This window comes from Uranotaenia lowii, chromosome 1 (assembly GCF_029784155.1).
Source record: "Uranotaenia lowii strain MFRU-FL chromosome 1, ASM2978415v1, whole genome shotgun sequence".
Classification (NCBI taxonomy): Eukaryota; Metazoa; Arthropoda; class Insecta; order Diptera; family Culicidae; genus Uranotaenia; species Uranotaenia lowii.
The window spans coordinates 168,310,894-168,338,760 of NC_073691.1; the positions used below are offsets into that span (position 1 = coordinate 168,310,894).

Below are 27,867 nucleotides of genomic sequence, written 5' to 3' on the forward strand. Positions count from 1 at the left end.
AGATTAATCATTTAATAGTCATATTACTTTCCCCTCCTTTTGTGGGAATTTTTCCTCTATGCATGGTTGAGCTCTAAAAAAGGTATCATGCTAGGGCACGCGTCACGGCTATCCATCAATATTGTAGTTGGTTTTACTTATTCAGTAAAAAAAAAGCATAAAAAAACAGTAAGATTCGAACCGTGACCAGCAACGTGAAAGTTCTGGTTGCTACCACGGCACCATTTCAGCGTGTTATAAATCTTGGAAATTCTACTGTTTAAATACCATTCTTTCCATACATAAAATGAGCTCCTTACATACCAGTTCGCTTTTCCCCAAAAAAACGTATCAGGCATCATTTTTTTATATTGAGATTGGAATTTTTCGTGTTTGAATATCTGAAATCATACTTATATGATTCAGAGGGAAGGAATCTATCATGTATATTCTATATTATTTTATATATTTCCAAATATAATTTAAACTCTGTTAGAAAGGCTCCAATCCACTGTTAAGTGTATTAAATCGGGTTTTTAACTACAAATTCCTAATTTAGAATTCGGAAGGCAGACCAGATTCAATACCTTATGTAGGATGACGTGCGATGTGTGCAGAAATAATTCTTAAGAACCGAAAATAAATAATTCTATTGTCTAATTTCAGTTCAGAGCATTGAAAAATCATTTTTTAGCCCACCAGCAGCAACAAGGCAAAGCCCATATGAGTGATAAATTATTTTCCGGTCTGCCGTATGAAGTCAGATGGTTTTTCGCAGTATTTTAGCCCTTTCAATTCAAAACCAGGGCAATCTGGGATAAGTTATTCGTTTTTTTGGCGGTTTCAACCATTCTATATAAGCCAATTTTTTTCGTTTTAACTTTCGGCGGTTTGGTTCAATTTTGATCAATCTACAGTAAACCAAAGTCAACATTTCTAAACAATAAATGATACTCCAAAGTATTTTGTGGAACGTTTATTGTCATTTTCGTTAAGCTCAATTTTTATTCCATAGATATCTCAATTGACAAATTGCGACCCATTTTCAAGACCCTGAAAAAAAAAATTAATGGCATTCAATCAAAACCACTTTGGGGCAAAAAATGCCCCAATTAAAACGTTCCGATTGAAACGACTCCAGACTGTTACCCAGACTCTTACCCACGTGGTGCTAGGGCGTTGTTCCCCAAATCCCTATCATTTTCATTATAGGGGACCGAACACTTGTATATAATCAATGACCGACCAGATAACAGGCAGGCCTAGTGAGATGTACGTTAATTGTCAGTCAATCAGCATCACACTAACGAAAGATACGGTCAAGTTCGAAGATGGTGTGGATGAATAAGTCTGAAACTGACATTCTCTTAAGCATGATATGCATAAACTGTTTTTTTTTTTCGAATTTGTCATCCTTCTTATATTTCGAAACAGAATTCGATCCCTAGTTTTTTTTTAACAAGGTTATTTAAATTGTCAATTTGCACGTGAAAAAAGTTTTGACAGCTGCCCGAAATTGCGTAAAAAATCGTACAACATTTGGAACCAATGTGGTGGAAAGAGAGGTGATGAGCAAGAAACGTTGCAGAGGCAGTAGTAAAGATTTTTCTTCGTAATCATTGTGACCATGACAAAGTGACATCACTTCAGACAATTTTCGACACGCCTAGGATAAATGGAACTTTCTGACCACGACGCGTCGCTCAACCGCATCCAACCCTCGTTTTCTTTTTGCCAACTTGAGACCACCTTACTTAACTCACCTTGGTCGCACTTTATGCATTTTAACATGGCCTTCGGTTATGTTAATCCAGTAAAACTATCAGACTTTGAGACTTGTTTTTCGGCAACGGGCAACTATTTTCGGAATTTGTCTCTGTGAGAGGTCATCTGTGAGCAAGAAAGTGAGTCGGAAATAAAACAGCAACAACCCTTTGTTGGAACTCTCTCGAGTGAACGTTTATTTCTCCATTGAACGAAACATTGATTTGACTGATTTGTTTCAACACTAACCCACTGATATGGGGACTTTAATGGGGTTTTTCATGAGACGGAACGTCTGATTTCCTAAAATTCCACGATGCTACAGCAGGTGGTTGTTTCACAGAGCGTTCATCCGTTGTTTTCCGAATTTTATTTAAGCAGAATATCACATGCACTTGTAGTCAATATTGGAATGGTTCAAATAAGAAATCGGCTCTCAATACCTATCTCTGTATCGAAAAATATCTGCCGACCCAGTCAAAGATGCCATGAAGAGTTTGTCATTTTTTGTTATTGAATGAAGTATCTTATTAGAAGAGATTTGACAAAACATTATATTTTTGATAAACATATGAGTTTAACCAAGGGCTGTACCTACATTGATATGATATTTACTGTTTTACCACTGACCATACTTACTAGGCACTAGATCTCGGTTGTTGGATGCTAACTCAGTTGGAAAGTGCCACCATACTTTTAAGAAAAAATAGGTAATTTCGACGATACAATCGAGCTAAGCAGGTAATTTTTTTAACAAGATTCCACTGTTGTAGAAAAATCAACACCTTTACTTTAATATTGGTTTGCAAATGAATTTTAATTGATTGATTGATTGATTGAGCATATTGACACTTCAATGAAACCTAATTGTATCATCGGGAAATAAAAAAACACTAAGTTATGCTTTTATTTTGGCATCGTCAGCTCAATTTAGCTACTTTATGCTATTGCTCTAGGCATCAAAGTCTGCTTGGGACTGTATGACGAGACAACTAAACAACTCAACATTGTACTTTCTGGAAGAATGGCACATATTTTGTTTGTATTGTATGTGTAAATAAAGCATGTTAAGTATGTTAATAAGTGCACCTAAAGACGAGGTTGGTAAATTTCCATCCCTATCGGATTTAACTACATATGTGCCGGAAATTGGCTGAAAATTGCATTGCGCCGAAAATGATATCAGCACCAACATGTGAAAAGGGTATTCAAGACAAAGTAAACAAAACCCGTTTTCAGTGGATTCAAGTAGCCGAATATGAGCTCTACTCATCACGAAAACCGTTTTTAGTCGTAAGATTAATAATGCAGTTTGAGCAAAGGATCTAAAAGATTTATAGCCATATTATGACATTATCCTTATACTAATTGTTTTATACGCCCTTCACTCCACAACAAAGCGAACGGTCTAGATGCAAAACATTAAAAGGGGAAGAATGCGGAAAGCTTTTCACTCACTCCTAGAGAAAGACCCATTAGCGTTTGTCAAATAATAGAGGAAATTTTACTCCCATCTCACTTGCACATTTGAGACATACCGTACGAAGCAAAGGGTGTATAAACCATTAAGAAGAAATTCATACTCAAGCTTGGTTCTATAAGCAATTGCGAGCTAATTTTGCATCAAAATACCTTTTTAACGATAAAAACATATTTAGAACACACCGTCCGTTTGGGTTATATAAACTTGAAAGATTCCACGTCAATTTTAATTAGCGATTTAAAAAAGGTTGCAAAATTTTCAAACGCGTTTTTTCCAAACGTCAAAATGAACAGATTTAAACCCTTTCGGGAAAATGATGCAGAACCACTGCATACAAACATTTAAGCAAAACAGACAAACAATACTTTGGAGCAGGGATTAAAAATCAAGCTCCTTTGAGCGAGCTTCATTGCTCAATTATTTCGAAACTCCGTTCACAAAGCAATCGACGAAGCTCCTATCGTTTTTATCTCCGGAGCTTCGTATTGCTAAGCTCTAATTTGGAAGAAACCTTAGCTCTTTTCTTGGCTCGTGAGCCCGCTAGCTCATGCCTCCAAAGGAGCTTGAGCTTGTTGGCTCAAACGATTCAAATTTGCTGAGCTTGTTTTCACTGGTGCTGTTCGAGCCAACGCAACCAGCACTAGTAACTATGAAATAGTAATATATTCAAATTTTCGGGAAACACGCCAAATGAAAGGGCTTGTTGCGAGGGTTATAAAAAAAGAGTTCTAGAAACTAGTAAAAGTAACTATGAAAAAGTAAAATAACGAAATTTTCGAGAAAAACACCGAATGAAAGGGCTCGTCGCAGGGCGAGGTACATATACAGTGAGCGAAATAAGAATAGCACCACTATGTTTTTTGCTTGTTTAAATATGAATGATTGAATATTACGAAAATATTCTTCCACATATTGTTCTGCATTGCTTAACGGATAAATCAAGCATAAGTTTACATTTTTTGGACGTAGCAATTGGCGTTGAGGACCAAAAATGTGGAAAAGGGGTGCGAAATAAGAATAGAAACACTTGAATTTTTCCAACAAAAACAAGATTAGTTTTAAAAATTTACTGTGTAAAAGTGAATAATAATGCTTCTATGAGTTATTTGAATAGATAACTGCTTTTAAGGAGTTTTTCCAGAATTCCAAAGGTTTTCAAAGGTTTTAAAATGTGGGTTTTAAGAGATGTTCCTCTAGCGTTAAGGAATTAGATATTTGAGCTATAAAACTTTATCAAACTGCTTGATTCCTTCATTAACATTCATAAGTATGATGCAAAATGATGAAACATAGATTTGAGACTGAGTTTGAATCCAAATAGCAAGTTGGAATTCAAAATTACTAATGTTTTTTAATAATCAAACACTATATCTCTAGTTTTAAGTCATAGCTGGCGGCACTATCTTGCCATTAAACCAAATTCATGCCCATTTTCGAATATCTGGGATTAATTAGAAAGTGCTGAACGATTTTGGACAAGAAATAAATGCATGTACCGTGTGAACGCTTTGGAAATTCTAAGATCACTAAATCCAAAAAAATAGAATTGCATCAAGGTCACTAAAAGTGAATGTTTTGGACCGATTATCAGAATAAAGTAATACTTTGGGATGCAGCTTGATGGACCAGACGGCTAGCAGTATTATTGGTATGATTAGCAATTGAATTGGAAGTTGAGATGATCTGGAATTTTGGCGGTTGTACAATTATTTGCTGGTTATTCTTTTGCATATCCGGAAAAGCTTTCTGCAGCGTGAAATTCCACAAAGCTGTAATGGGAAAATACCTCAAAATGATGATTATGGGCCTAAAAAACCTGGAAAATCAATATTGAGACAAAATTTGGTGATAACTGCAAGATAGTGCTGACATCTACGACTTGAAACTGGAAAAAAGTGTGGTTTACTGAACAAAATCAAAGTTTTTGATTTTCAACCTATTTTTTCTTATTTAAAATTAATCCCGAATGTTTGTTTCATCATTTCACGTCATTTTAATGAAGAAAGTTAGTAATTTGATAAAGAATTGCAGCTCAAATATTTAATTCCTTAACGCTAGAGGAGCATCTCTTAAAACCCCCATTTTAAAACCTTTGAAAACCCTTGGAATTCTGGAAAACTCCTAAAATGCAGTAATTTATTCAAATAATACGTAGAAGTTTTATTATTAACTTTTTCACAGTAAATTTTTGAAAATAATCTTGTTTTTGTTAGAAAAACTCAAGTGGTTCTATTCTTATTTCGCACCCCTTTTTCACATTATAGGTCCTCAACGCCAATTGCTACGTCCAAAAAAAGTAAACTTATGCTTGATTTATGCGTTTAGCAATGCAGAACAATATGTGGAAGAAAATTTTCGTAATATTCAATCATTCATATTTAAACAAGCAAAAAACATAGTGGTGCTATTTTTATTTCGCTCACTGTATAAAAACAAAACATTGACGATTCTAGTATCCATCTATTTATTCGCTTTTTCATAGTGACTAGTGCGTGTTAATTTTTCTAGTTGTTAGAAACATCAAAAGTTGAATTATGAATTTCGGAATTTTACTGTTTCATACTTACTAGTGCTGGTAACATTTACTAGTTACTAGAACTCTCTTACATTTATTTTAACAATCCTCGCAACAAGCCCTTTCATTTGGCGTTTTTTTTTTTGAGAAAATTTCGATTTTTTACTATTTCGTAGTAACTAGTGCTGCCAACTTTTACCATTTACTAGAACTTTTAAACATTCATTTTAACAATCCTCGCTGTAAGCCCTTGCATTTGGTGTTTCTCGTGAAAATTTGGATATTTTACTATTTCATAGTAACTAGTGCTGGTAACTTTTAGCAATTACTAGAACTCTCCATTCATTTTAATAATCCTCGCAACAAGCCTTTTCATTTGGCGTTTTCTCCGAAAATTTCGAAATTTTACCATTTCATAGTTACTAGTGCTGGTAACTTTTACTAGAACTCTCTTATATTCATTTTAACAAAATGTTTTGCCAGGGGTCGACGAAAGGGGTCGTCCATATTAATTATTTTATCACTGTTTTTAGCAATACTGACGTTATTATTCAATCGATTGCTTTGAAAATTTGCACACGGGAGTTTTGAGGGAAGGGAAATCGATAGCAGATATCAAAGATTGTGTAAGAAGCCACCGAAAGAGGTTTTATTGTTTGGCAATAATCGCGTAACGATCGAGTCGAAATTTATAGACGGGGTTTTTTTTGACACGGTCAATTGATTCCTGATTTCAAATTTAGTAGCAGACGACAGAAAAAGTGATCGTCCAATATTTTTGGAATTTTTACTCAATCATGAAATCGGAAGTGCATCTGGAAAATGCTTGACAATTGGCTTCCATACAAACTGTTCATGACATATTCCAAGTTGAAAGCGAAACGGAGTTCGTATTGGATCAGCTAGTATACTATAATTTATCACTTCGGTACAGACATTTATAAATTAAAAAAAAAACATAAATGGCTTTTTTACTGTTTGGAGTAAACAATAAAAAAAAATCATTTTTTTTTATTTTTGTGTTTCAGTTATCGTTCTTGTTTGATTCATGGAAGGTGTAAAAAATATCCTAGAAAATATATAATTACATCATAACGTTCCTTGAATATTGGAGATTCGATTCCAACATGAAAAATTTGGTTATCGCTGACTTGTAAAATGGACTTTTTATCCAGCCTTCTCGGGATTTGAACCACTGTGCGTCGGTTGGACACGAAAGAATATTTTTTTAAAAGCCGGTTAACATACTCAACGCTCAGTACATCATTCGACAATATCCTTGTTTATTGTTTCCTTCCTTCTTTGTCTTGTGATATGAAATAGAAAATGTTCCATTTGGTTTCTTTCAGACATACACTGCCGGCCAAAAGTTTGGGATCACCCGCTAAAAAACATGCAAATTTTGATCGTTCATATCTCAGCCGTCTTAGGACATATTGAAAATCTTCTGATCTCATTTGAAAGATAATGAGCAATAGCTATCTCGGAGGTATTTTGCCCAAATATAATGTTTTAGTTTTGAACTTAAAACTTAACCTAAAGTTATAACATTTTCAAAAAGTCGCACTCAATATTCAAAGCCGATCATCTCGGGATAGGGTGGACCAAATCTCAAAATTTGAGTGGCATTAGAATTCCTGTTCTTTACTTCTCAAAACACAATCAAAAAAATTTGAGAAAAAATTCAAGAATGTATTTTTAATTAATAAAATAGACACTCGAGTTATCGTCCAAAAGTTTGGGATCACCTCTTTGTATGGTGAGTTTGGGATCATTCTTATAAAAACATGCAAATTTGTTTTATTCATATCTTTCTCATCTAACATCGTATTGCAGAGCTGAAGGGTTCATTTGGAAGCTTAGAAATTGTTGTTTTTTAATAAATTCATTCAAAAATTATATTTTAAGGTGAGAACTATAAAAAAAATCTGAGAACTTTCAAAAAAACAATTAATTTCAGGTGATTTTTTTATGGTTATCACTTCAAAATATAATTTTTGAATGAATTTATTAAAAAACAACAATTCCTAAGCTTCCAAATGAACCCTTCGGCTCTGCAATACGATGTTAGATGAGAAAGATATGAATAAAACAAATTTGCATGTTTTTATAAGAATGATCCCAAACTTACCATACAAAGAGGTGATCCCAAACTTTTGGACGATAACTCAAGTGTCTATTTTATTAATTAAAAATACATTTTTGAGTTTTTTCTCAAATTTTTTTGATTGTGTTCTGAGAAGTAAAGAACAGGAATTCTAATGCCACTCAAATTTTGAGATTTGGTCCACCCTATCCCGAGATGATCGGCTTTGAATATTGAGTGCGACTTTTTGAAAATGTTATAACTTTAGGTTAAGTTTTAAGTTCAAAACTAAAACATTATATTTGGGCAAAATACCTCCGAGATAGCTATTGCTCATTATCTTTCAAATGAGATTAGAAGATTTTCAATATGTCCTAAGACGGCTGAGATATGAACGATCAAAATTTGCATGTTTTTTAGTGGGTGATCCCAAACTTTTGGCCGGCAGTGTATGCAATGCGTTAGCCCTGGGAAGACAATGCCATTTATTATAAAGCTTGTAAATCCTGCCTAACATAGAATTTAATACCAATAATTCCATCTCCAAGGAAGTTCATTATTGGAGTAGGGTCTGATTTGTGGGTGTACTTGTTTTACGAAACCCCCTAGATAGCGTTGAGGAAAAGGATCTACAATAAAACTTCACTTGACAGTCTTGATAAGATAATTGGTCTTTGGTCACATTGGTCACAAATTTTGACACTCAGCAGAAGCGATTGACGCTGTTTTATTCATACCACATTGGTTAAAATTTGTCGAATAGCCTTCCGGTATTATTTAATCATAATCATCCTAGGAACGAATTAATATACAAATTGAAAAAAAAAATTGATTCTGACCTCTGCCTGGTCTATATAATTGTAGCAGTTTAATTGCCTGGTCTGGCAATTAAACTGCTACATTACTTCAACAGTAATTATTTCGTTGCACACGTATTGAACGACCCCTCGTCGCTTTGTTTACATTCAGTCTTTGCTATCATTGGATGTAAGTGTTACTTTTGAAATCAGGAGTTATCCGGAAAAATTGATCTCGAACAGAAACGTAGCGCTGTGGTTGCCTTGTTCCTAGCTGGCAAACGGCAGAAGGACATAGTTCGTGAGCTATCCGATATAAGTGTGTGCAGAAGTTTTGTATACCGTACAGTTAAAAGATACCTGGAGACCGGAAGTGCCAAAAAACGGTATGGTGGGTGTTTGAGTGTAAACTCGCCGTGCGCTCAATAGTAGTGGTAGGGAAAGATATTGACATCTTTTGACGGGAATTTAGACCAACCCGAAAGCAATCTAAAAGAGCTTATGCTCTGTTCAGTAAAGGGAGAAATATGCACACAGAGTAAAAATTATGCTCTTTTCTCATTTCATATTTAACACGTTCACAAAATGTAGATGTGTGAAATCTTATTGATTTGTATTCTGTTCCACCATGCACTCGCCACTTTTAGTAAAACACAGTTTGTACATCAGTCCAAACCAATCCGCCGTGCAATTAAGACCGCAACAATAAAACCCCCCAAATCGAACCGAAAAATAAAGTGGTGTTTTTAAGTTTACAAAACTAAAATTCACGAGTTTCGAATCGTGTCCGAAATAGTGTTCCGGGTCCAAAACATTTGGTCCTTCGAACCGGATGACCGTCCGGAAAAGTGGTTCCGGAACATAATTGGACTTAAAGTTAAGTCAAGAAAGCCGATCGGCGGAGCAAAGTGTGAACCATTTTCTGTTCATGAAATCGCCATCGCAGTGCTGGACAATTGAACTCAAGTGATTGTTGACGCTAACAAAGCGAGTGCATTTTGAACGCTTGGCTTGGATGCAATTAAGTGCATCAGTGGAAAAAGAATATGCCATTGCAATTTTTGGACAATAAGTGCTAGTGGAGAAGTTAAGCCGATACCTGAAGCAGCGGAGCAGATATCCTACAACAACCAGACATTCTACGAAGCAAACGTCAGCTGATCGAACAGCAGCGCAACAGAACAGCTGATTTACAACCAGCGAACGACGCAACGTCTGAAGGGGCAGCTTTTCGGAATTGAACAAGGAAGTATTGAAAAAGGCTTGATGCATGAGGCCAGAAAGTGTGAATCAATAAAGAATTGAACTGTGAATTGGTTTTTTAAGTTGCATGAAGTGTGTGTCCTGTCCGTAACAAATATTGGTCTTGATATTAATTGGCATTATTACTTTGCATTTCACACTGGTTGTGCCCACTCGCTGCTGTCAATATCGGGTTGCTAGTCTCGTAATTCGCGTCGCGATCGGTTGGAACGTAGAGTTGATCAAAGTAAAGTGCATATACCCTGAGTCAGAAGCACATAAGGTGCATGTCAGAGCACATTAAGGTGCAAGTCAGAAGCACAGAAGGTGCACGTCAGTTATATTGGTCAGAACTATTCACTGGACGGATTGGGTCCAAGGTGTTTGAGTTTGTCAGAAAATACAAGTTTTTTGAAGAAATTAAGTTTGAGTTGGAGATCGTATCAGAATCAAGTCTGAATCAGTTTGTGTCGGAATTCTTAAGTGAATATTGTTGGAATCTTGTTTGAAACTTGTCAGAAATTGAGTCTGTATACAAATTGTCAGTAACATTGTCAGATATTAAGCCTGTGTCAGAAACAACGTGTCAGTTCAAGAACTTTTCTGAAGGTACAAGTTTGATTTTGTCAGAAATTGGAAGTCTGAGTCAGTTATTAGTAATTCTGTATTGAACGAATCGGGTCCAAGGGTGTCTGATTTGTCAGAAATCGAAAATCGTTCGATATTTTGTCAGAATTTGAAAATAAACTCCTGAACTTCAACAATAAATTCGCCTACGTCAGTATTTGAGTCAGAAATTCGTCAGTTTTGGACAAATTTGGTCCAAGTTTGTCAGATATTTTGGAAATTGGAAAGTTGGGTTCAATCGCTGCTTTTTCAGCTCTGAAAGGTCAGAGTGTTCGAATTAAAGTTAGAAGTGGACAAAGTTTCCGGTCAGAATGGCGAAAAATGTTCAGTTGAAGTTGTTGCAGAAAAGAGAACGGCAAATAGTGCTTCTCATGGACAGTGTCGACCGATTCATACAGAATTACGAACCAGAACGCGATGAGTGTCAGATTAGTTCTAGGCTTCAGGCCTTAGAACCTGTGTTTGATGAGTTTCATGAAGTGCGCAGTAAAATCGAGCTGATCTTTTATGAAAGTGAAGAGAAAAAGGCCAAGGAGCTCTACGGTGACGCCAAAGATGAAGCTGAAGCACAACGTGAGGAAGAAAACGACAGGCTGCTGCTGAGTTTTGAAGACCGTTTCTTCCAGTTGAAGGGTGCACTGTCAAAACTTCAAAACAAACCCGAGCGAGCTCCAAACGTAGACGATTCTTCACACAGCCAAGGCCATGCCTTCATGGGGTCGAGAGTTAAGCTGCCAGAAATTCGATTGCCCAGTTTTAGTGGAAAACTTCGCGAATGGGTCTCATTCCGCGATAGTTTTCAAAGTTTGATCCACAACAACGGACAACTCGCCCCCATGGAGAAGTTCTCCTACTTAAGGTCATCGTTGAGCGGCGAAGCACTTGAAGAAGTCCTCTCTATCGAGCTGTCAGACGTTAACTACAGTGTCGCCTGGGAGATTCTGACAGAGCGGTACGAGAATAAGAAGCTTATAGTGAAGGCATACCTGGACACACTGTTTACACTAGAACCGATTAAGAAAGAAGGGTACGAGAGCATCAATCAGCTCATCACGGAGTTCGAAAAGAATCTGATGATGCTGCAGAAGGTCGGTGAAGACACTGATGGCTGGAGCACCATTCTAGCGCACATGCTGCACACGCGACTAGACCCTGTCTCTCTGAGAAATTGGGAAACACAACACAACAGCAAAGAAGTACCGAAATACGAGGACATGAGGAAGTTTCTGCGCAACTACTGTTCCGTTCTGCAGTCGGTTGCTCCAGCCAAAGAACCCCGCTTCAATGTCGCAGATCATCATCCACCAAATCGACTGAAGTACTCCATTTCGTTTAAAAAATCATATGTATTAAGTACTCAATATTTTGAAGAAACATGTCCATGAAGTATCATGTCTCAATCAGATCGTTTGAAGTAATCTTAAGTTCGCTGAATCATATCTTTTGAAGCTTTTTGAAAAATCTTTCATTTGGGAACTCATCTCGCATCAAGGCTCCTAAATTTGAATAAAAACTTCCACTCCAATCAAAATCGATAACGCTTTAAGAGTTGCTATGCTTTATTCATTGATGCATGAACACATGAAATTTCCGCTGTGATCAATGGGTAGTTAAGTCCACATGCTTATTGTTCGCCTTAAATCATAATACTTTGAAAAATGTCGTATGTCGTACAAGAGGAAATACAAGCTACACCCAGTTCTTAGTATGCCAAAAGGTGGCAAAGATTTAATGTTCATGAAAGCTGCACGAAGACCTTTTGAAGGATGTCACCATAATTCAAAAATAGTCATCAGACGCCAATGGAGCATGTGCGGAGGCCCAGCGCCTCCGCATTCAGGAAAGTCCCTATTCTATTTTATAGATTTCCAAAAATTAAGCACCTTCCTTCAATCAGGTCAATCTTCGCCATCATCGCTGCACGGATCGAGCACCTAATCCAACCGATTGTTAACGGCGTACAAATCTCAGGACAATCGGTTCCCAAAGCTAAGTCGAACGTATCTGTACCTCCAGGTCAACAAGGATCCATACCAGGTACCACATTCGCAAGGAACTCTGTGAGCAGCCGGTTTGGTCAACAACACATCTCTTGAGCCGGAAGACGTACTTGTGGGAAGTCACCGAAAACCGAGTTGGTCGATTCCACTATTCTACAAATCGGGTGGGAAAGCATGATTCACCTGAGAAGAGTAAATCATCATCATTGAGCAGAATCCAGAATTCGACAGTTTATGTTGTTCATGCTTACCTGGTCAAAATAGTCAGCAAGAAACAAGCACAGGAGTCACCACCCCAATCGAGAATTTCCGTGTCCGACGGGAAGTTTCGCAACTAAATTCCATCACCATGGTTCCTGTGGTCAACTGGGTCAATCTCCCCACTGGTAAAGCTGACTGGAAAATAAAATTCATCGTTATTGCCACTACAGTCGAACAAGAAACACCATCAACGAAAACAACAGTTTGCAAATCTGCGGTTGGTTGTTGTTTACTATTGCACTGAACAAACGATGTATCCGATACCTACCTTGGATATTCCGGTTATATGTTCCCGTGGGCAGCAGCAATCAGCAACATCGTTCTCTCCAGGTGAACGAACACATCTTCGGCTCCAGCGGCTCTATCGTAGTAATCCAGCCACAGTAGGCTTGCAGGAAAGGCCGAATTTAGCAGACAAACCATTGCACTTGAGCGGTTCCACACGCTGGGGGAGAGAGCAAAAACAAAATCATCACTGAAGGTGTTCGCTATCGTGAATGGGCAGATAAAAACTTGCATCGCTGTGTCTTTGCACGAAACTGCACGGGTTATAATACACTTGGTACTCACCTCAGCAGTTCCTGGTTCCATCACATCATCAGCAGCGGTCGGCAGCAAAACAAATTTCTTCAAGAACAGGCGAAAATACCATCCAGCGAGCGGCACCATTCCTGTGCTCCAGCAACAACGACATCACTTCCATCCTCCTCATGCAGTAGAATTAATTCTATTTAGTTGTCTCCAAACACATACGCACACAAACCACTAGAACAGCATTATTAGATATGCGAACAGTGAGCAAAACAGAACAGAAAATTAAAGTTTACCGTTAGAATATAAGAACGGATTTGCACAGCCATTCCAACACACATCTTATCAATGTAAACAAGTAGGTACCGTTTGAAAATGTTGAAATGATAATATTTCAAGGCGGGCGGCATATGTTTGTGTAAAATCTCCCCGCTCATAAGTGTTAGTATAGAAATAGAAAAACATCGCAGAACGTCAAAGTTAGATCCATCCGAAAGTGATCTAAAAAGGCTTTCGGATGGATATAAGCTCTGTTCACTGCTCGAACAGGAGCTTTTCGTTTTCTGATCACAACACTTATACAAAATTAAACAAACACTTATACAAAATGAAACTGTATGTACCAATAGGTTTTTCAGTTTACTTTGTGCTTAGATTCGCCACTTTGTACACAACACAGTTTGTAACACAGTCCAAACCAATCCGCCGTGCTATACATATCGCGACAATAAAACCCCCCGCTAATCGAATCGAAATAAAGTTGGTGTTTTTTGAGTTAAGTTAAATCGCCGCGAATTCTAATTTAGTTCCGAAAAACACCAACTTTATTTCGATTCGATTAGCGGGGGGTTTTATTGTCGCGATATGTATAGCACGGCGGATTGGTTTGGACTGTGTTACAAACTGTGTTGTGTACAAAGTGGCGAATCTAAGCACAAAGTAAACTGAAAAACCTATTGGTACATACAGTTTCATTTTGTATAAGTGTTTGTTTAATTTTGTATAAGTGTTGTGATCAGAAAACGAAAAGCTCCTGTTCGAGCAGTGAACAGAGCTTATATCCATCCGAAAGCCTTTTTAGATCACTTTCGGATGGATCTAACTTTGACGTTCTGCGATGTTTTTCTATTTCTATACTAACACTTATGAGCGGGGAGATTTTACACAAACAAAGGGAGAAATATGCACACAGAGTAAAAATTATGCTCTTTTCTCATTTCATATTTAACACGTTCACAAAATGTAGATGTGTGAAATCTTATTGATTTGTATTCTGTTCCACCATGCACTCGCCACTTTTAGTAAAACACAGTTTGTACATCAGTCCAAACCAATCCGCCGTGCAATTAAGACCGCAACAATAAAACCCCCCAAATCGAACCGAAAAATAAAGTGGTGTTTTTAAGTTTACAAAACTAAAATTCACGAGTTTCGAATCGTGTCCGAAATAGTGTTCCGCCAAGAGGCCAATCAGTGAGCTACACAACGTTTAAGTCTTCAAACCAGTGTCCATTCTGTAGCGAAATGTGGCACTCACCATTTCACTGCCAAAGATTCCTTCGATTGAAGATATCAGAACGTGTTGAAGCCGCCAATCGAAGTCGAGTCTGCAGAAATTGCCTGCAACCAGGTCATTTTGCGACGAACTGCACTCGTAGCAGTTGTCGGTTGTGTCAACAAAAGCATCACACGATGTTGCATGCTACGCGATCCTCCGTTCCAAATCCGTCGAATCCGAGACTCAGTCAACTGTCAAACGCACAACCTAATCAAGAAAGCACCCATATTTATCCACAGCAAGCCTATCAACAGCAAAGACAACAAACCATGCCAATAGTTACGGAAACACACACTCAAGCACTAAATGCAACACACAATTCACCAAACACAACCACACAAATCAATTCAACTATGCCAAGCACAAGCCAAAGCTACGTAGCACTATCTGTTAAGCCTGCATCGAATACTCTGCTTCCTACCGCTCTTGTCAAGATCAAAGACCGCTATGGTAACGCTCTGATTGCTAGAGCCCTGCTGGACTCTTGCTCGCAATATTGTCTAATGACAGAAGAGTTTTCCAGAAAGCTGAAGCTCGAAGAAACACCCACGTTTTTGTCAGTCCAGGGTATTGGGTCGTCTGAGTCAGTGTCAACGAAAACCATACGTTCTGAAGTCTGCTCACGTTCACCAAAAATATCTGGTTACCAAGAAACTATGCAGTTCTTTGTGTTGCCCAAACTCACGCTGCAGCTACCTTCGTCATCGTTTCATCCTCCGCCCATGTCGATTCCCGATTCCTCTTTGCTAGCTGATCCTTACTTCCACGAATCAAAGCGGGTCGATGTCGTCATTGGTGCCAAGTACTACTTGGAATTGTTGAAGAACGAAGGAAGAAAAGTCACGAAGAATGGTCCCACGATTCATAATTCTGTTTTTGGTTGGATTGTGTCAGGTCGAGTAGTCGAATCTCCGCAAAAAGTTTCTCCTTCCTTACCCTGTTCTACAAGCACTCGCAGAAGTAGCTCACGTGGTTCTAGATGCCAAAAACATGTCGGGTTACGGCCATCTACTCCAATGAAGAATTGGTATACGAAAAGTTTTTCCATGAACACACAGTTAGAAATGAAGCGGAACGTTTTGTCGTTGCCCTACCCAAGAATGAGTCGGTTTGCGTCAGATATGTTATGTCAGAATTTATTAGTTTGAGTTGAGAATTCATTGAGAAAAATGTTGAAGAAAGAGAACACAACACGAATATTTGGATTAAACAGAATGCTAGGTAGACGTCGTTGATCCTCAAACAAATCGTGTTCCCTTTAAGTCAAATCGTAGTTAAGAAATCAAACAAAAGTTGAAGCTATTCTCGTATCGTGTTAAGATTCACTGTGCGCTATATAGTTTGCATGAGAGCATGAAGGCTCCGATGGAATACGTTTTTGATTGAAGTCCGCTTAAGTAATTTTCAACCCAAATCATGATCTTTGAAGAATCTAAGCCATATAGTGTCAAGTTTTTTCAAATCGCTTGAAGTAGCATATCGATTGAAGAATATTACTATTTTCTATCGTATTAAGATGTGTCCTTCGCATCGCTCGAACTACCCTAGCATATCAGTTGAAGTTCGCACTCTAATCCAACTCAAACCATAGAAAGAGTCCGTAACCTTTGAGGGATCAAATATTAAAGGTTTTGAAAGGTCCTATCGATTCAACTACTTTAGTGCCTGAACGACATTCCGTTATCGTTAAGAACGAATCATCCCAACCACCTACTCATAGCCAAAGGGATTTTGCCAATCACATCACCCACTAACCTGTACCGTGTTTAAGGGTGTCATCATTCGAACAGAGGGTTCAGAGATCATTGGAGCACGTGCGGAGGCCCAGCGCCTCCGCATCCAGGGAAGTCCCATATTTATTAAACATTCGTTCAAATGTTAAGCACTTCCCTCACACTCAGGTAATTCCATTGGTCGTCACACTGGTCGAACAGTGGCAATCATCGAAGTATATCATCGAACATTTTTGAGGCCAAGTCGAGGTTCATGTGCCGGTCCGATCCGCCGTAAGCATTACTGCAGCTGCAAACCACACACGACACAGGAACCTGCAGTCAGCCATATCCATCACAGTCCCCTGCCCGTGTCCCGCTGCGTAGCTCCTAGTGCTGCTAAGAAAGCTTCTTTCGTCAGCGAACATCACCCAGGTCTTGAGCAACTCTACACCGCCAGTCCCTGGTTGGGCAGACTTAGTCCTACATGGTAACTCATCACGCCGGTGAAGTCAATTCTGCAACGTAGGAACTGCGCCTCACATTTCTCGAATCACCCGACGCAACAGAGAGGGAACTGGATCCATCGACGATAGTCAACTTCGTTCATCCCACCACCCGGAGGCCATTTACATTCCGGGAACGGCACACCAGCGGGAGGATTCGCCATATCAGCATTCCCATACGACCGCCAGATTCGAAGCAACCGAAATCAGCTATCAACTCATCGATCCACTCAGCACCGGGTCTACAAAGATGATGAAAATTGCAATTGCGGCTCGTCGAAAGTATACAAATGATATTTGTCGTACTCACCTGGCAATGCGCACACATTTCGCCTCCATCTAGCAAGTTCCTCCTGGTCACTCCTGAGCAAATCGTGTCATTTCACCACGTCCCGAAGTAATCTGAAAATAGCGACCAGTCAAGCTAGCATCGGGGAACCGACACCCAGTTGGTTTCATTGGTTTACATAACGGGACGAGAAGCGGCGCTAAAAAGAAATCGGAATAACAATCGTCATCACCAGCCTTGCCAGATCTACGGATTTCTCCGTAGTTCTACGGATTTTGAACATTTCTACGGAGCTACGGATCGATGCTCCAAATCTACGGATTTTCAGCATTTCCTACGGATTTTCTACGGATTATCGAATAAATTCAAGGGATTCTGCGGATGAATGAAAATTCTACCTGACGACCAAAAAAAAAAAAAGGTCATCAAGTTTTATTTAGCCGAAAACAGTACATTTTTCGATTTTCGTAAAATCTACGGACTTGAGCGGTTTTCAATCTGGCAACGCTGGTCATCACTCATCATGGTCGTTATCGGAAAGAACAAGCCAACAAAACATGCTTTACAGGGCCGTTTTCGCGGAACTTCGTAGAAGACGATCCATTTGATACTCACCTTGGCAATTTCTGGTTCTTAGAAGTAGCCAATCAGCGGTCAACAGCAGCGAATTTTCAGCGAATTGTTCGAGCATCTTCAGCCCAGCAGAAACAGTTCAGTTTTACCAGCAACAACAAGTCATACGACACTACACCACACAATAATTTAGCCGTCTTCGTACGGTATGTACACACACAAACTCGAGAGTATTTAAGAACGAAACAGTTATCAAAACAGAACTGCAAAATGAACTAGAAAAGTAATCGCAACAAATTGTACAAGTAAACAAGTACCGTTAGGAGTTTTGTTTTGAAATGATATTTCAAGGCGGGCGGCATGTTTGAGTGTAAACTCGCCGTGCGCTCAATAGTAGTGGTAGGGAAAGATATTGACATCTTTTGACGGGAATTTAGACCAACCCGAAAGCAATCTAAAAGAGCTTATGCTCTGTTCAGTAAAGGGAGAAATATGCACACAGAGTAAAAATTATGCTCTTTTCTCATTTCATATTTAACACGTTCACAAAATGTAGATGTGTGAAATCTTATTGATTTGTATTCTGTTCCACCATGCACTCGCCACTTTTAGTAAAACACAGTTTGTACATCAGTCCAAACCAATCCGCCGTGCAATTAAGACCGCAACAATAAAACCCCCCAAATCGAACCGAAAAATAAAGTGGTGTTTTTAAGTTTACAAAACTAAAATTCACGAGTTTCGAATCGTGTCCGAAATAGTGTTCCGGGTCCAAAACAGTGGGGTACGCCGACCTACTTTGGTGACACCAAGAAGCGCCTTAAGAGAAATCCTCGTCGTAGTGCCACTAAATTGGCAGAGGATCTCAACATATCGGATCGAAATCTCCGTCGGATCCTGAAAGATAAACTGCAGACCAAGCCCTACAAGATCCAAAAGATTCAAGACCTTACGGTGAAGCAGAAACAAGAAAGGGTAAAAAGAGCGAAGGCGCTGCTGAAGAGGGCCGCGGAAGCAAGGTTGAAGAATATTGTGTTTACCGACAAGAAACTCTTCACCGTATTCACGAACAGCGAATAAGCAGAACGACAGAATTTGGTGGCCAGACAGATCCCGAAGCCATGCCGATTTGCTGACGGCCACCCGGCCACAGAAACCAGCATCGGTGATGGTTTAGGCCGGAATCACCCATGATGGCCGGACTCCGCTAGTTTATGTCCCTGAAGGAGTGAAGATCAACCAAAATACATATCGGGAACTAGTTCTACAGAATGTCGTCGAACCGTGGGCACGTCGACATTTTGGTTCCAGGGATTGAGTTTTCCAACAGGACTCGGCGCCGGCTCACAAAGCGAAGAAAATCCAACTTTGGATTGCGCAACATTTTCCAGGGTTCTTTTCGAGCTCCAAGTGGCCGGCGAGTTCGCCAGACCTGAACCCTATGGACTTCGCTGTTTGGAATATGTTGGAGGCCGAAGTCTGCTCTAAGAAACATGAAGGTGTGGAGATCCTGAAGCGACATCTCGTGGCAGCCTGGGATTAAATACCACAAAAACACCTGCGGGCCTCATACGATGCGTTCCTCAACCGTCTAAGGCGAGTGGTTTAACTCAAGGGCGAAAATGTCAAACTTTACCAGTGAATTTGGAAAAAGTAATTGGTTTTCAAGAGAAATTGAATGAATTTGAAATAAAAAGTTGTTGTTTTGATCAATTTATATGTTTATTTCAACGTAACACTTCAATTGCCAGACCCTGAGTTTAATTATCACTCAACCCAAATCAGAAACAATCAGCCAGAAAGAATATTGTCGAATGATGTACTGAGGGCTTTGTGAGTATGTTAACCGGCATTAGAAACAAAAACATTCATTGTTTCCAGCTCCCGGTAAACAACCACTGGCTTAGTTGTCCGGCAGTAAGCAGCTGTGCGTGTGTATGTAAACTGGCAATAGAAAACAGTTTCTTGGTTCCCATGACCATCCCAATCCCATCTCGTTCCCATCAAAGTCAAAGGAGGATGAAAAAATTCACCGGCAGACGGGCGTGGCAAAAGACGATGACAATAAACCTTCGTTTGCTAACTGACTCAGTTGGTGCACTGGTTAAGTAATCGGACTGGCAAGTCGAAATAAGAATGTTGCATTGGGTTCGATTCTCACTAATTTGTTTTATGTTTTGGATTAACCATCCAAAGGGATGAAAATCCAACAAAATGTTTTACTTGTTTCGCTTGAATGTAGTGGTCATGCATCATTTTGCTAGGAATTTCGAGTCTTTTTGGCAGTAGTGCTATTCCAATTATATCATTTATGGTACAGTACACTTTTGACCGCATTTCTGGCAAAGAGTTAACGCCGAGCGGCATCGAAATTTTGCATCCTCTTCTGTGGGTGTACTATGTAGTAAGAAGAAAGTTTTCTTATTGATAAAGGTCGCGGTACACCTCAGGTGAAAATTAAAACGAAAATTTTTATTTTGTCAATACCTCTAGAAAGCGCAACATAACATGGTGGACAAGGTTGCCAAAATCACAGAACAATCTGTGATTTCACAGAATTTTTAACAAATTTTCATCACAGAATCTGTGTAACAAGACACAGAATTTTGAAAAATTTCACAGAACTCACAGGTTTTTCAAATTTGCCTAATTTTTTTTTCCAAAGTAAATTTAGGATTTTCAACTTTAAATTGGAAAAAATATGAAAAGATTGGCTATGTTAATTGATTTTTCTCCAGTAAAATGTTATAAAAACTCAATTTTTTAATGATTTTTTAATGAAATCAATGGAATTAGCATCACAGAAAACCATCACCGAATTTTTTGGTAAAATCACAGAAAATCAGGATTTCTCTTCGAATAAACACATTTTTTTCCGGCAACCTTGATGGTGAAATCGGGAGAATTGACTCCGAGTTCAAATTCATCTTTCAACTATTCCCCATCGATTCCAACATGTTACAAAACCTTCTCAAGTCGCTTTTAAGTTATTGGCGAAATAAGATATTTAATTTGCATTTTCACCTGAGGTGTACCGCGACCTTAATTCTACTTAACAATATGAAATCAACCCTGATTCCCTCGGCTGAACTGCTCTGTACAATCACGGCATCTTTGTCCCAGACTGGCAGCTGTTTTCCTCTGACTGTTTCCTACCGATAAAATTAGCTATAAGTTGGGAAAGAGAAAGAGCGCTATACCCTCGACGGAAAATGTAAAAGCTTTTTCCAGACCCGCTTCTCGGAGAAAGCTGTTTAGCCGTTTTATAGGAAAGTTTCGTGTTCCTCCTCTTCGGCGATAACCGACGTTTGTCCGTTGGAGTTTTTCTCCGCCAGTCCAGATTCGACGTTCGACTCGCTGACGCTTCGCGCCTTCCCATTATTGGTGGAGCATCCATTGCGGGACAAGACAGCGGTTGTGGCTCCTGTTGCCCCTTGTCCGCCCCCGCAGCTCACGGTCGTTCCGGCCGTGGAATTATTGACAGAAACCGAGAGCGAGTTCCGTGTCATCGGAAGCTGGATAGTATTCGTTGGCATCGAGTAGGTCATTTTGTACTGCTGGGCTCGCTGGGTGAACAGACCGAAACTGTGGAGAGAGGAAGAAAAAGCTTTATCCACTGATGAAAACTTGTATAAAGTGGTATAAAATGTAGAAGTGATAGAGCTTTCAGATGATAGATCGAAGCCCACCTACACCACCCCCTCCCCTTACGCCTTTCTCAAGTCGGTTTGTTTTCTACTTCCTCAGTCAATTTTAGAGTACGACAACGTGTCTCACCAAAAACTGACATTTTCACGGTCGCCATGGAAAAAATTGGTTTCCAAATGACAGAATTTGGAAACAGAAATCTGAGCATTGAAATATCAGTTAAAAAAAAATCATAGGCGATTGATAACAGATTTTTTAAATACAAAAAAAAATCTAAGTTTCTTACAATTTTTGAAAGGTCTCAGCCAAGTATAATGTGAAATGAAGGTACCGTGAAACGGGGTGACCTTGATCTCCAACAAAAATTTTTTACACATTATCATCAAAAACTCAGTCAATAGTTTGAATTTTTGAAAACTGTTTTCAACGCTTGAAAGCCTATTTATTGAGTATCAAATAGGCAAAATTTGGTTTATATTTGTAATTTTTGTAATGTAATTTCAAAATCATAAAATATCAATTTTTCCAAAACTTAGAAGCAAACGGGTTGTTGAATGTGAAAGAACTACTTAAAAAATAAGGACATTTTCCAAGAGTAAACTGAGACTGATCAATGTAACCTTAAAGCATCAAATTCTAAACAAAGACGAAATCGATTTATAATCAATTTAATAGAAGTCTAATAAATTTCTACAACCATGTTTTACGTTCAAAGGAGTCCAGTACTTATTTAAAAAAATTAAACATGCCACATTCCTACCTAACCTACCTAAGGGTCCAGCGCCGATTGACCGGCGCATAGGGCTGAGATAAAAGATCTCCACTGCTGGCGATCCGGAGCCAGCGTCTTCACTTGCTGCCAGCCAAGGTTCTCGTCAACTGTGCGGATTTCAGCGGCTAGACTTCGCCGCCACGAGCTTTTGGGCCTGCCTCTTCTTCGATGCCCATCTGGATTCCAGTCAAGCGCCTCTCTGCAAATCTCGTTTTCATCTCTTCGCAGCGTGTGCCCAATCCATCTCCACTTACGTTCCCGAATCTCGATTTCTAGCGCCTTTTGATGACACCGGCGATGAAGTTCAACGTTTGAGATCCAGTTGCCAGGCCACCAAGCGCGGATGATGTTCCGCAGGCACCGATTCACAAAAACTTGCAGTTTTCGCGTCGTCACCGCATATGTGCACCAAGTCTCACACCCGTACAGCAATACGGATTTGACGTTTGAGTTGAAGATTCGGATCTTAGTTCGTAGAGAGATCTGGCGTGACCGCCAGATGTTTCGGAGACTCGCAAACGCAAATCGGGCTTTTCTGATCCGGGTTTCGATGTCCTTCTTGGTACCACCATCAGGCGTAATCTGGCTACCAAGATACTGGAAGCACTCCACTGTCTCAACCTGTTGTCCAGCTACCACGAAATTGGAACGATTTTCTGTATTGATTTCCATCGACTTGGTCTTTCCGACATTGATTTTGAGACCTGCTGCCTTGGAGCTTTCGGTGAGGTCGTCGAGTTTGCTCTGCATGTCTTGTTGTGTTTGGGCGAGCAAAACAATATCGTCTGCCAGGTCAAGGTCGTTCAGTTGCTCCATGGTTGAAGGATTCCACGGCAATCCTCGGTTTGGTCTACAGTCAATCGATCCAGTCAAGATCTCATCCATTACGATGAGAAAAAGCAGCGGTGACAAAATACATCCTTGTCTCACTCCAGCAGTTACCGGGATTGGTTCGGACAAGACACCGTCGTGTAAGACCTTGCACGAAAATGCCTCGTACTGTGCTTCGATGAGATGGACTAGTTTCTCTGGGACCCCTCGTCGTCTAAGAGCAGCCCAGATGTTTTCGTGGTTCAGTCGGTCAAATGCTTTTTCGAAATCAACGAACACCAGCAGAAGAGAGTCCTGGAATTCGTTGATTTGTTCCAGTATTATTCGTAGCGTTGTGATGTGGTCCACACATGATCGTCCGGATCGGAATCCAGCTTGTTGCCGTCGGAGTGTAGCGTCGATTTTCTCCTGGATCCTGTTCAGGATCACTTTGCAGAGTACTTTAAGGGTTGTACAGATCAAAGTTATGCCACGCCAGTTACCGCACTCTGTTAGGTCTCCTTTCTTTGGGACCTTTACGAGGATACCCTGCATCCAGTCGGCCGGGAATGTTGCAGTATCCCAAATGTCAGCGAAAAGACGGTGCAACATTTGTGCTGACAAGGCAGGGTCGGCTTTGAGCATTTCAGCAGGAATGCAATCGATTCCAGGCGCTTTGTTGGATTTCATGTCCTTGATTGCCGCTTCTATTTCAGCCAGCGTGGGCGCTTCCGAGTTGACGCCATTAATGCGACTTACTGTGGGCGCCTCGAGCTGCGGGTTCTGTTGGCCATTGCTATTTGTAACTCGGAAAAGTTGATCAAAATGCTCAGTCCAACGCTTGAGCTGATCTGTTCGATCTGTCAGCAGCTGACCTGCTCGGTTTTTCAGCGGCATTCTTGCATTAGTCCTTGCACCACTAAGGCGGCGAGAAATATCATATAATAATCGGATATCTCCAATGGCGGCGGCTCTTTCTCCCTCTTCGGCTAGGGAGTTTGTCCAGGCTCTCTTGTCTCGTCTACAAGCTCGTTTAACTGCCTTTTCCAGCTCCGCATATCGTAAGCGGGCGGCTGCTTTGGCTGACCCGGTACATGCCTGCTCAATTCCGACTTTCGCTTTTCTCCGATCATCGATCATCCTCCAGGTTTCATCCGACATCCATTCACTTCGTCTTCCACAAACTTTACCGAGAGTACCATGGCTCGTCGTGATAAAGGCATTCTTGATTCCACACCACTGTTCTTCGACTGTTCCGTCTGTCGGCAGTTCCGAGGCTCGGGATTCTAGCTGTTCAACGTATGCCCTTTTCACCTCTGGATTCTCCAACCGGCGGACGTCGTATCGACACCCGACTTTCTCCTCGCGCCGTTGGACACGCGCAACCCTCAGTCGTATCTCGCCAAGGACGAGGTGATGGTCGGATGCAATGTCTGCGCTTCGTTTGTTGCGGACATCAAGAAGGCTCCTTCTCCATTTTCGACTGATGCAGATGTGGTCAATTTGATTTTCTGTTCGGCCATCTCGGGATACCCAAGTGACCTTATGTGCTGGTCGATGGGGGAAGAGCGATCCACCGATCACCATGTTGTTGTTGCCACAAAATTCTACAAACAGCTCTCCGTTTTCGCTCATCTGTCCTAGACCATGGCGCCCCATGATGCGCTCAAAGTCCTGATTATCGGAGCCAATCTTTGCGTTGAAGTCGCCTAAGTGGATTTGAATGTCACCCTTCGGAATTCTCTCAACCACGCTGTTCAATTGACTGTAAAACTGCTCTTTCTCCTGCAAATCGGCAACGTCAGTTGGCGCATAACACTGGACCATTGTAAGGTTTCTAACCCGTGTTCTGAATCTGGCTACGATTATTCTTTCGTTTATCGGTTCCCATCTTATGAGGGCCGCATGGGCCTGCGGGCTTAACAGGAAACCAACTCCTCGTTCCCGAGTAGCATGTTCTCCTCGTATGCCAGAGTAAAGCAGTACTTGCCCGGACTGTGTCTTGTGTTCTCCAGTGTTAGGCCAACGGACTTCGCTCAGTCCCAATATCTCTAGCTTGAGGCGGCTAGCTTCTCTAGCAAGTTGAGCCAGCTTTCCTGGCTGGGCAAGGGTCAAAACATTCCAAGTTCCAATTCTAGTCCGTGTTTTCATGCTAAAAGTCGTTGCCAAAGTTCCAATTCGGTTATTTCTTCTCTCAGTTTCTGTAACAATATAAGGTATCAGGAGCAGTAGGTTGTTAGCCTAAAGTCCCTATCCCGCGATGGGGCTGCCATCTTGGACTTAGCTGGCGGGAGCTGCATTTCATAAATTCAGCCGCTTGCTGCAAGACAGACGCTGTTTGAGCCGCCCCTGACCTGGAGAACAGACGCTCGGTTGTTGTTGCACGCCGCCCCTGACCTGGGGAACAGACGCGTGCGGCCACCTTCTCAGTCTGCATGCGACCAAAGCATCCACCGGGGTTGGGTACCCGATCTCCGCTTAGGTTACTCGCACCCCAGCCGGCACCGCGGGGAGGTAGAGATAGGAGTTGTGAATAAGAGGTGATATGACCACTATGGGGTCTCGTGTTGCACATTATCCACCGTTTACCAGCCACATTCGACTTTAGAGAAAAAATAACCGAAAAACATTGAAAAAAGTGATCAATATTACCCTGGATTACGGTACATCCAACTGAATCCATTGTGAAAATCCATTGTGGTCAGAATCTTTGTTCAAAAAATTCCACCTTTTTTTGACCATTTTGTCTTTCGACTCAAGTTTCAAACACAAAATAAAATTATTATAATGCGGTATTTCAGAAAAACATTTCAAAACATTTAGAAGCTTAAAAAAATTTGCATAAAACGACGTCAAAAAGGCAAAATCGACAAAATGGATTCGTCACTTCGTCATATCACGGCAGAATATGATACCTTAATGATGCCTAGTTTTGCTATGATATAGAAATCAGCAGTAAATAACCTGATGAAAACTGTGCTATCATTTTGATCTAATTTTTTTTTCAATTTATTATAGAAAATTAATCTTTAACCATCCAAAGCTATTCGCATAATATCCGCTTCAGGGAATTTTACCTGTAGTTTGTTTGCGTTCTGCTGGCCTCCAATGTTGACCGATTTAATTGACATTAATTTATTGTGTTAAAAGGTAATTTAATCTTTTTTCTCGATATTTCAAAATTTATTCCAAAATTAGCTGGAAAAAATTAGGGAGCCCCCTCTTTTTGGATTAGGAGTGGTTTGAAAATATAATAAAAACCATTACGGGTCTTGAAAGCGGCTGCAAACCAAATTTCATGTGGGTTGGCTCAGTAGTATTCAAAAATAAATCGAATTGTGTCAACATTTTTATTAATTTTGTATGGGAGCCCTTCTTCTTTTACGTCGTAGCGGTTTGAAGGTACATAGGCTGCTACAAAAAAAAAAACGTTTTCGAGTCTAAAGGGAACGGACAGACAGACAAACATTCAATTTTATATATATAGATAGACTAGCTGATCCGGTGTGCTTTGGTACATCTTCTAAAAATTGTGTGAAAATAATTTCACTTTAAATAAACTTTCGAAATCTTTACAATGAGAAATTTCAGATCAAATTGCAAAAAAAATGTATGGACGGCCCCTCCCCCTTTTTATCTCCACACTGGAAAGAGGGAGGAGTCTTAAACCATCTTTGAAATATGTTTTCAACCCATATACCCTCGCATGCCAAATTTGGTTCCATTTGCTTGATTATTTCTCGAATTGTGCGAAAAATTATATGGGAGCTCCTCTCCCCGCTTACTATTTCCCCATTGAAAGGAGGGAGGGACACCAAACTATTTCAAGAACATTTCTCCTAACCAAAAACCCTCCCATACCAAATTTGGTTCCATTTGCATGATCGGTTCTCGAGTTAGCCAAACATGTTTCTTTTGTTTGAGAGGCCCTTTCCCCTTCTAGAGAGTGGGAGGGATCTCAAACTATTAAAGGAACCTTCCCAGGCCCTTAAAGACCCTTGCTATCAAGTTTCACGCAAATCGGTTCAGTATTTTCCGAGTCTATAGGGAACAGACATACAGAAATTCATTTTTATACATAGACTAGCTGACCCGGTGTGCTTTGCTACACCTTTCAAAATCAAATGATATTTTCAAAAATTATTCAAATTTTTATTGTTTTATTGACATTATTTCAAATCATAAGCAACCGCTATAACATGAGAGCTGCAGCTGGAGTTTGGAATTGCAACACAAAGATAACTTAAACCAGGGGTGAGCAACCCGCGGCCCGCGGGCCGCATGCGGCCCTCGAGTTATGTTTGTGCGGCCCGCGAAGCTTATCTCAAATTTAATTTATTTCACGATTTTTCTCTGTTACAGATTGATAATTATCATAAATTAGCAGTCCCTACTAAACCAAAAACATAATATATCCATAACTTGGCTATCGCTTCTAGTTTCGTTTTTTTTTTCTTTTTGATAGGAGTTTAACCCGTTAGAGTCATTCTTTCTCGCGCTTCTAGTTTCGGTAATATGGCATATGGAAATTTTTAAATTGATCAATTTTGGGTAAAATCGATCTTTCCTAAATTTCCTAAATGATAAACCAATAAACCTACATAACAATCTGTTTTGAAATGACAATTTATTCCGTTGTATTTGGATGCCCCGCAGTGAGACGTGCTAACGGTCGTAATTCTCTCAAATTCTCACGTCTCACTGCTACACCGTC

At 40.0% G+C, this 27,867-nt stretch overlaps 2 protein-coding genes across 2 annotated transcripts in view; one reads left to right on the forward strand and one right to left on the reverse strand.

Annotated features, from left to right (window-relative positions):
• Positions 1 to 10,804: 10,804 nt before the first annotated feature.
• LOC129738134 (uncharacterized) lies at positions 10,805 to 17,049 on the forward strand. The gene is made up of 4 exons (XM_055729315.1): positions 10,805 to 11,811; positions 12,391 to 12,553; positions 15,083 to 15,722; positions 16,745 to 17,049. Exons 1-4 carry the CDS (start codon positions 10,805 to 10,807, stop codon positions 17,047 to 17,049), a joined length of 2,115 nt encoding a protein of 704 aa, XP_055585290.1.
• Positions 14,276 to 27,867, reverse strand: part of LOC129738135 (lutropin-choriogonadotropic hormone receptor) — an 83,967-nt gene continuing 70,375 nt past the window's right edge. Inside the window, 1 exon segment of the mRNA XM_055729316.1 lies at positions 14,276 to 21,508. Coding sequence (XP_055585291.1) covers positions 21,187 to 21,508 — 322 coding nt within the window. The 3' untranslated portion in view covers positions 14,276 to 21,186.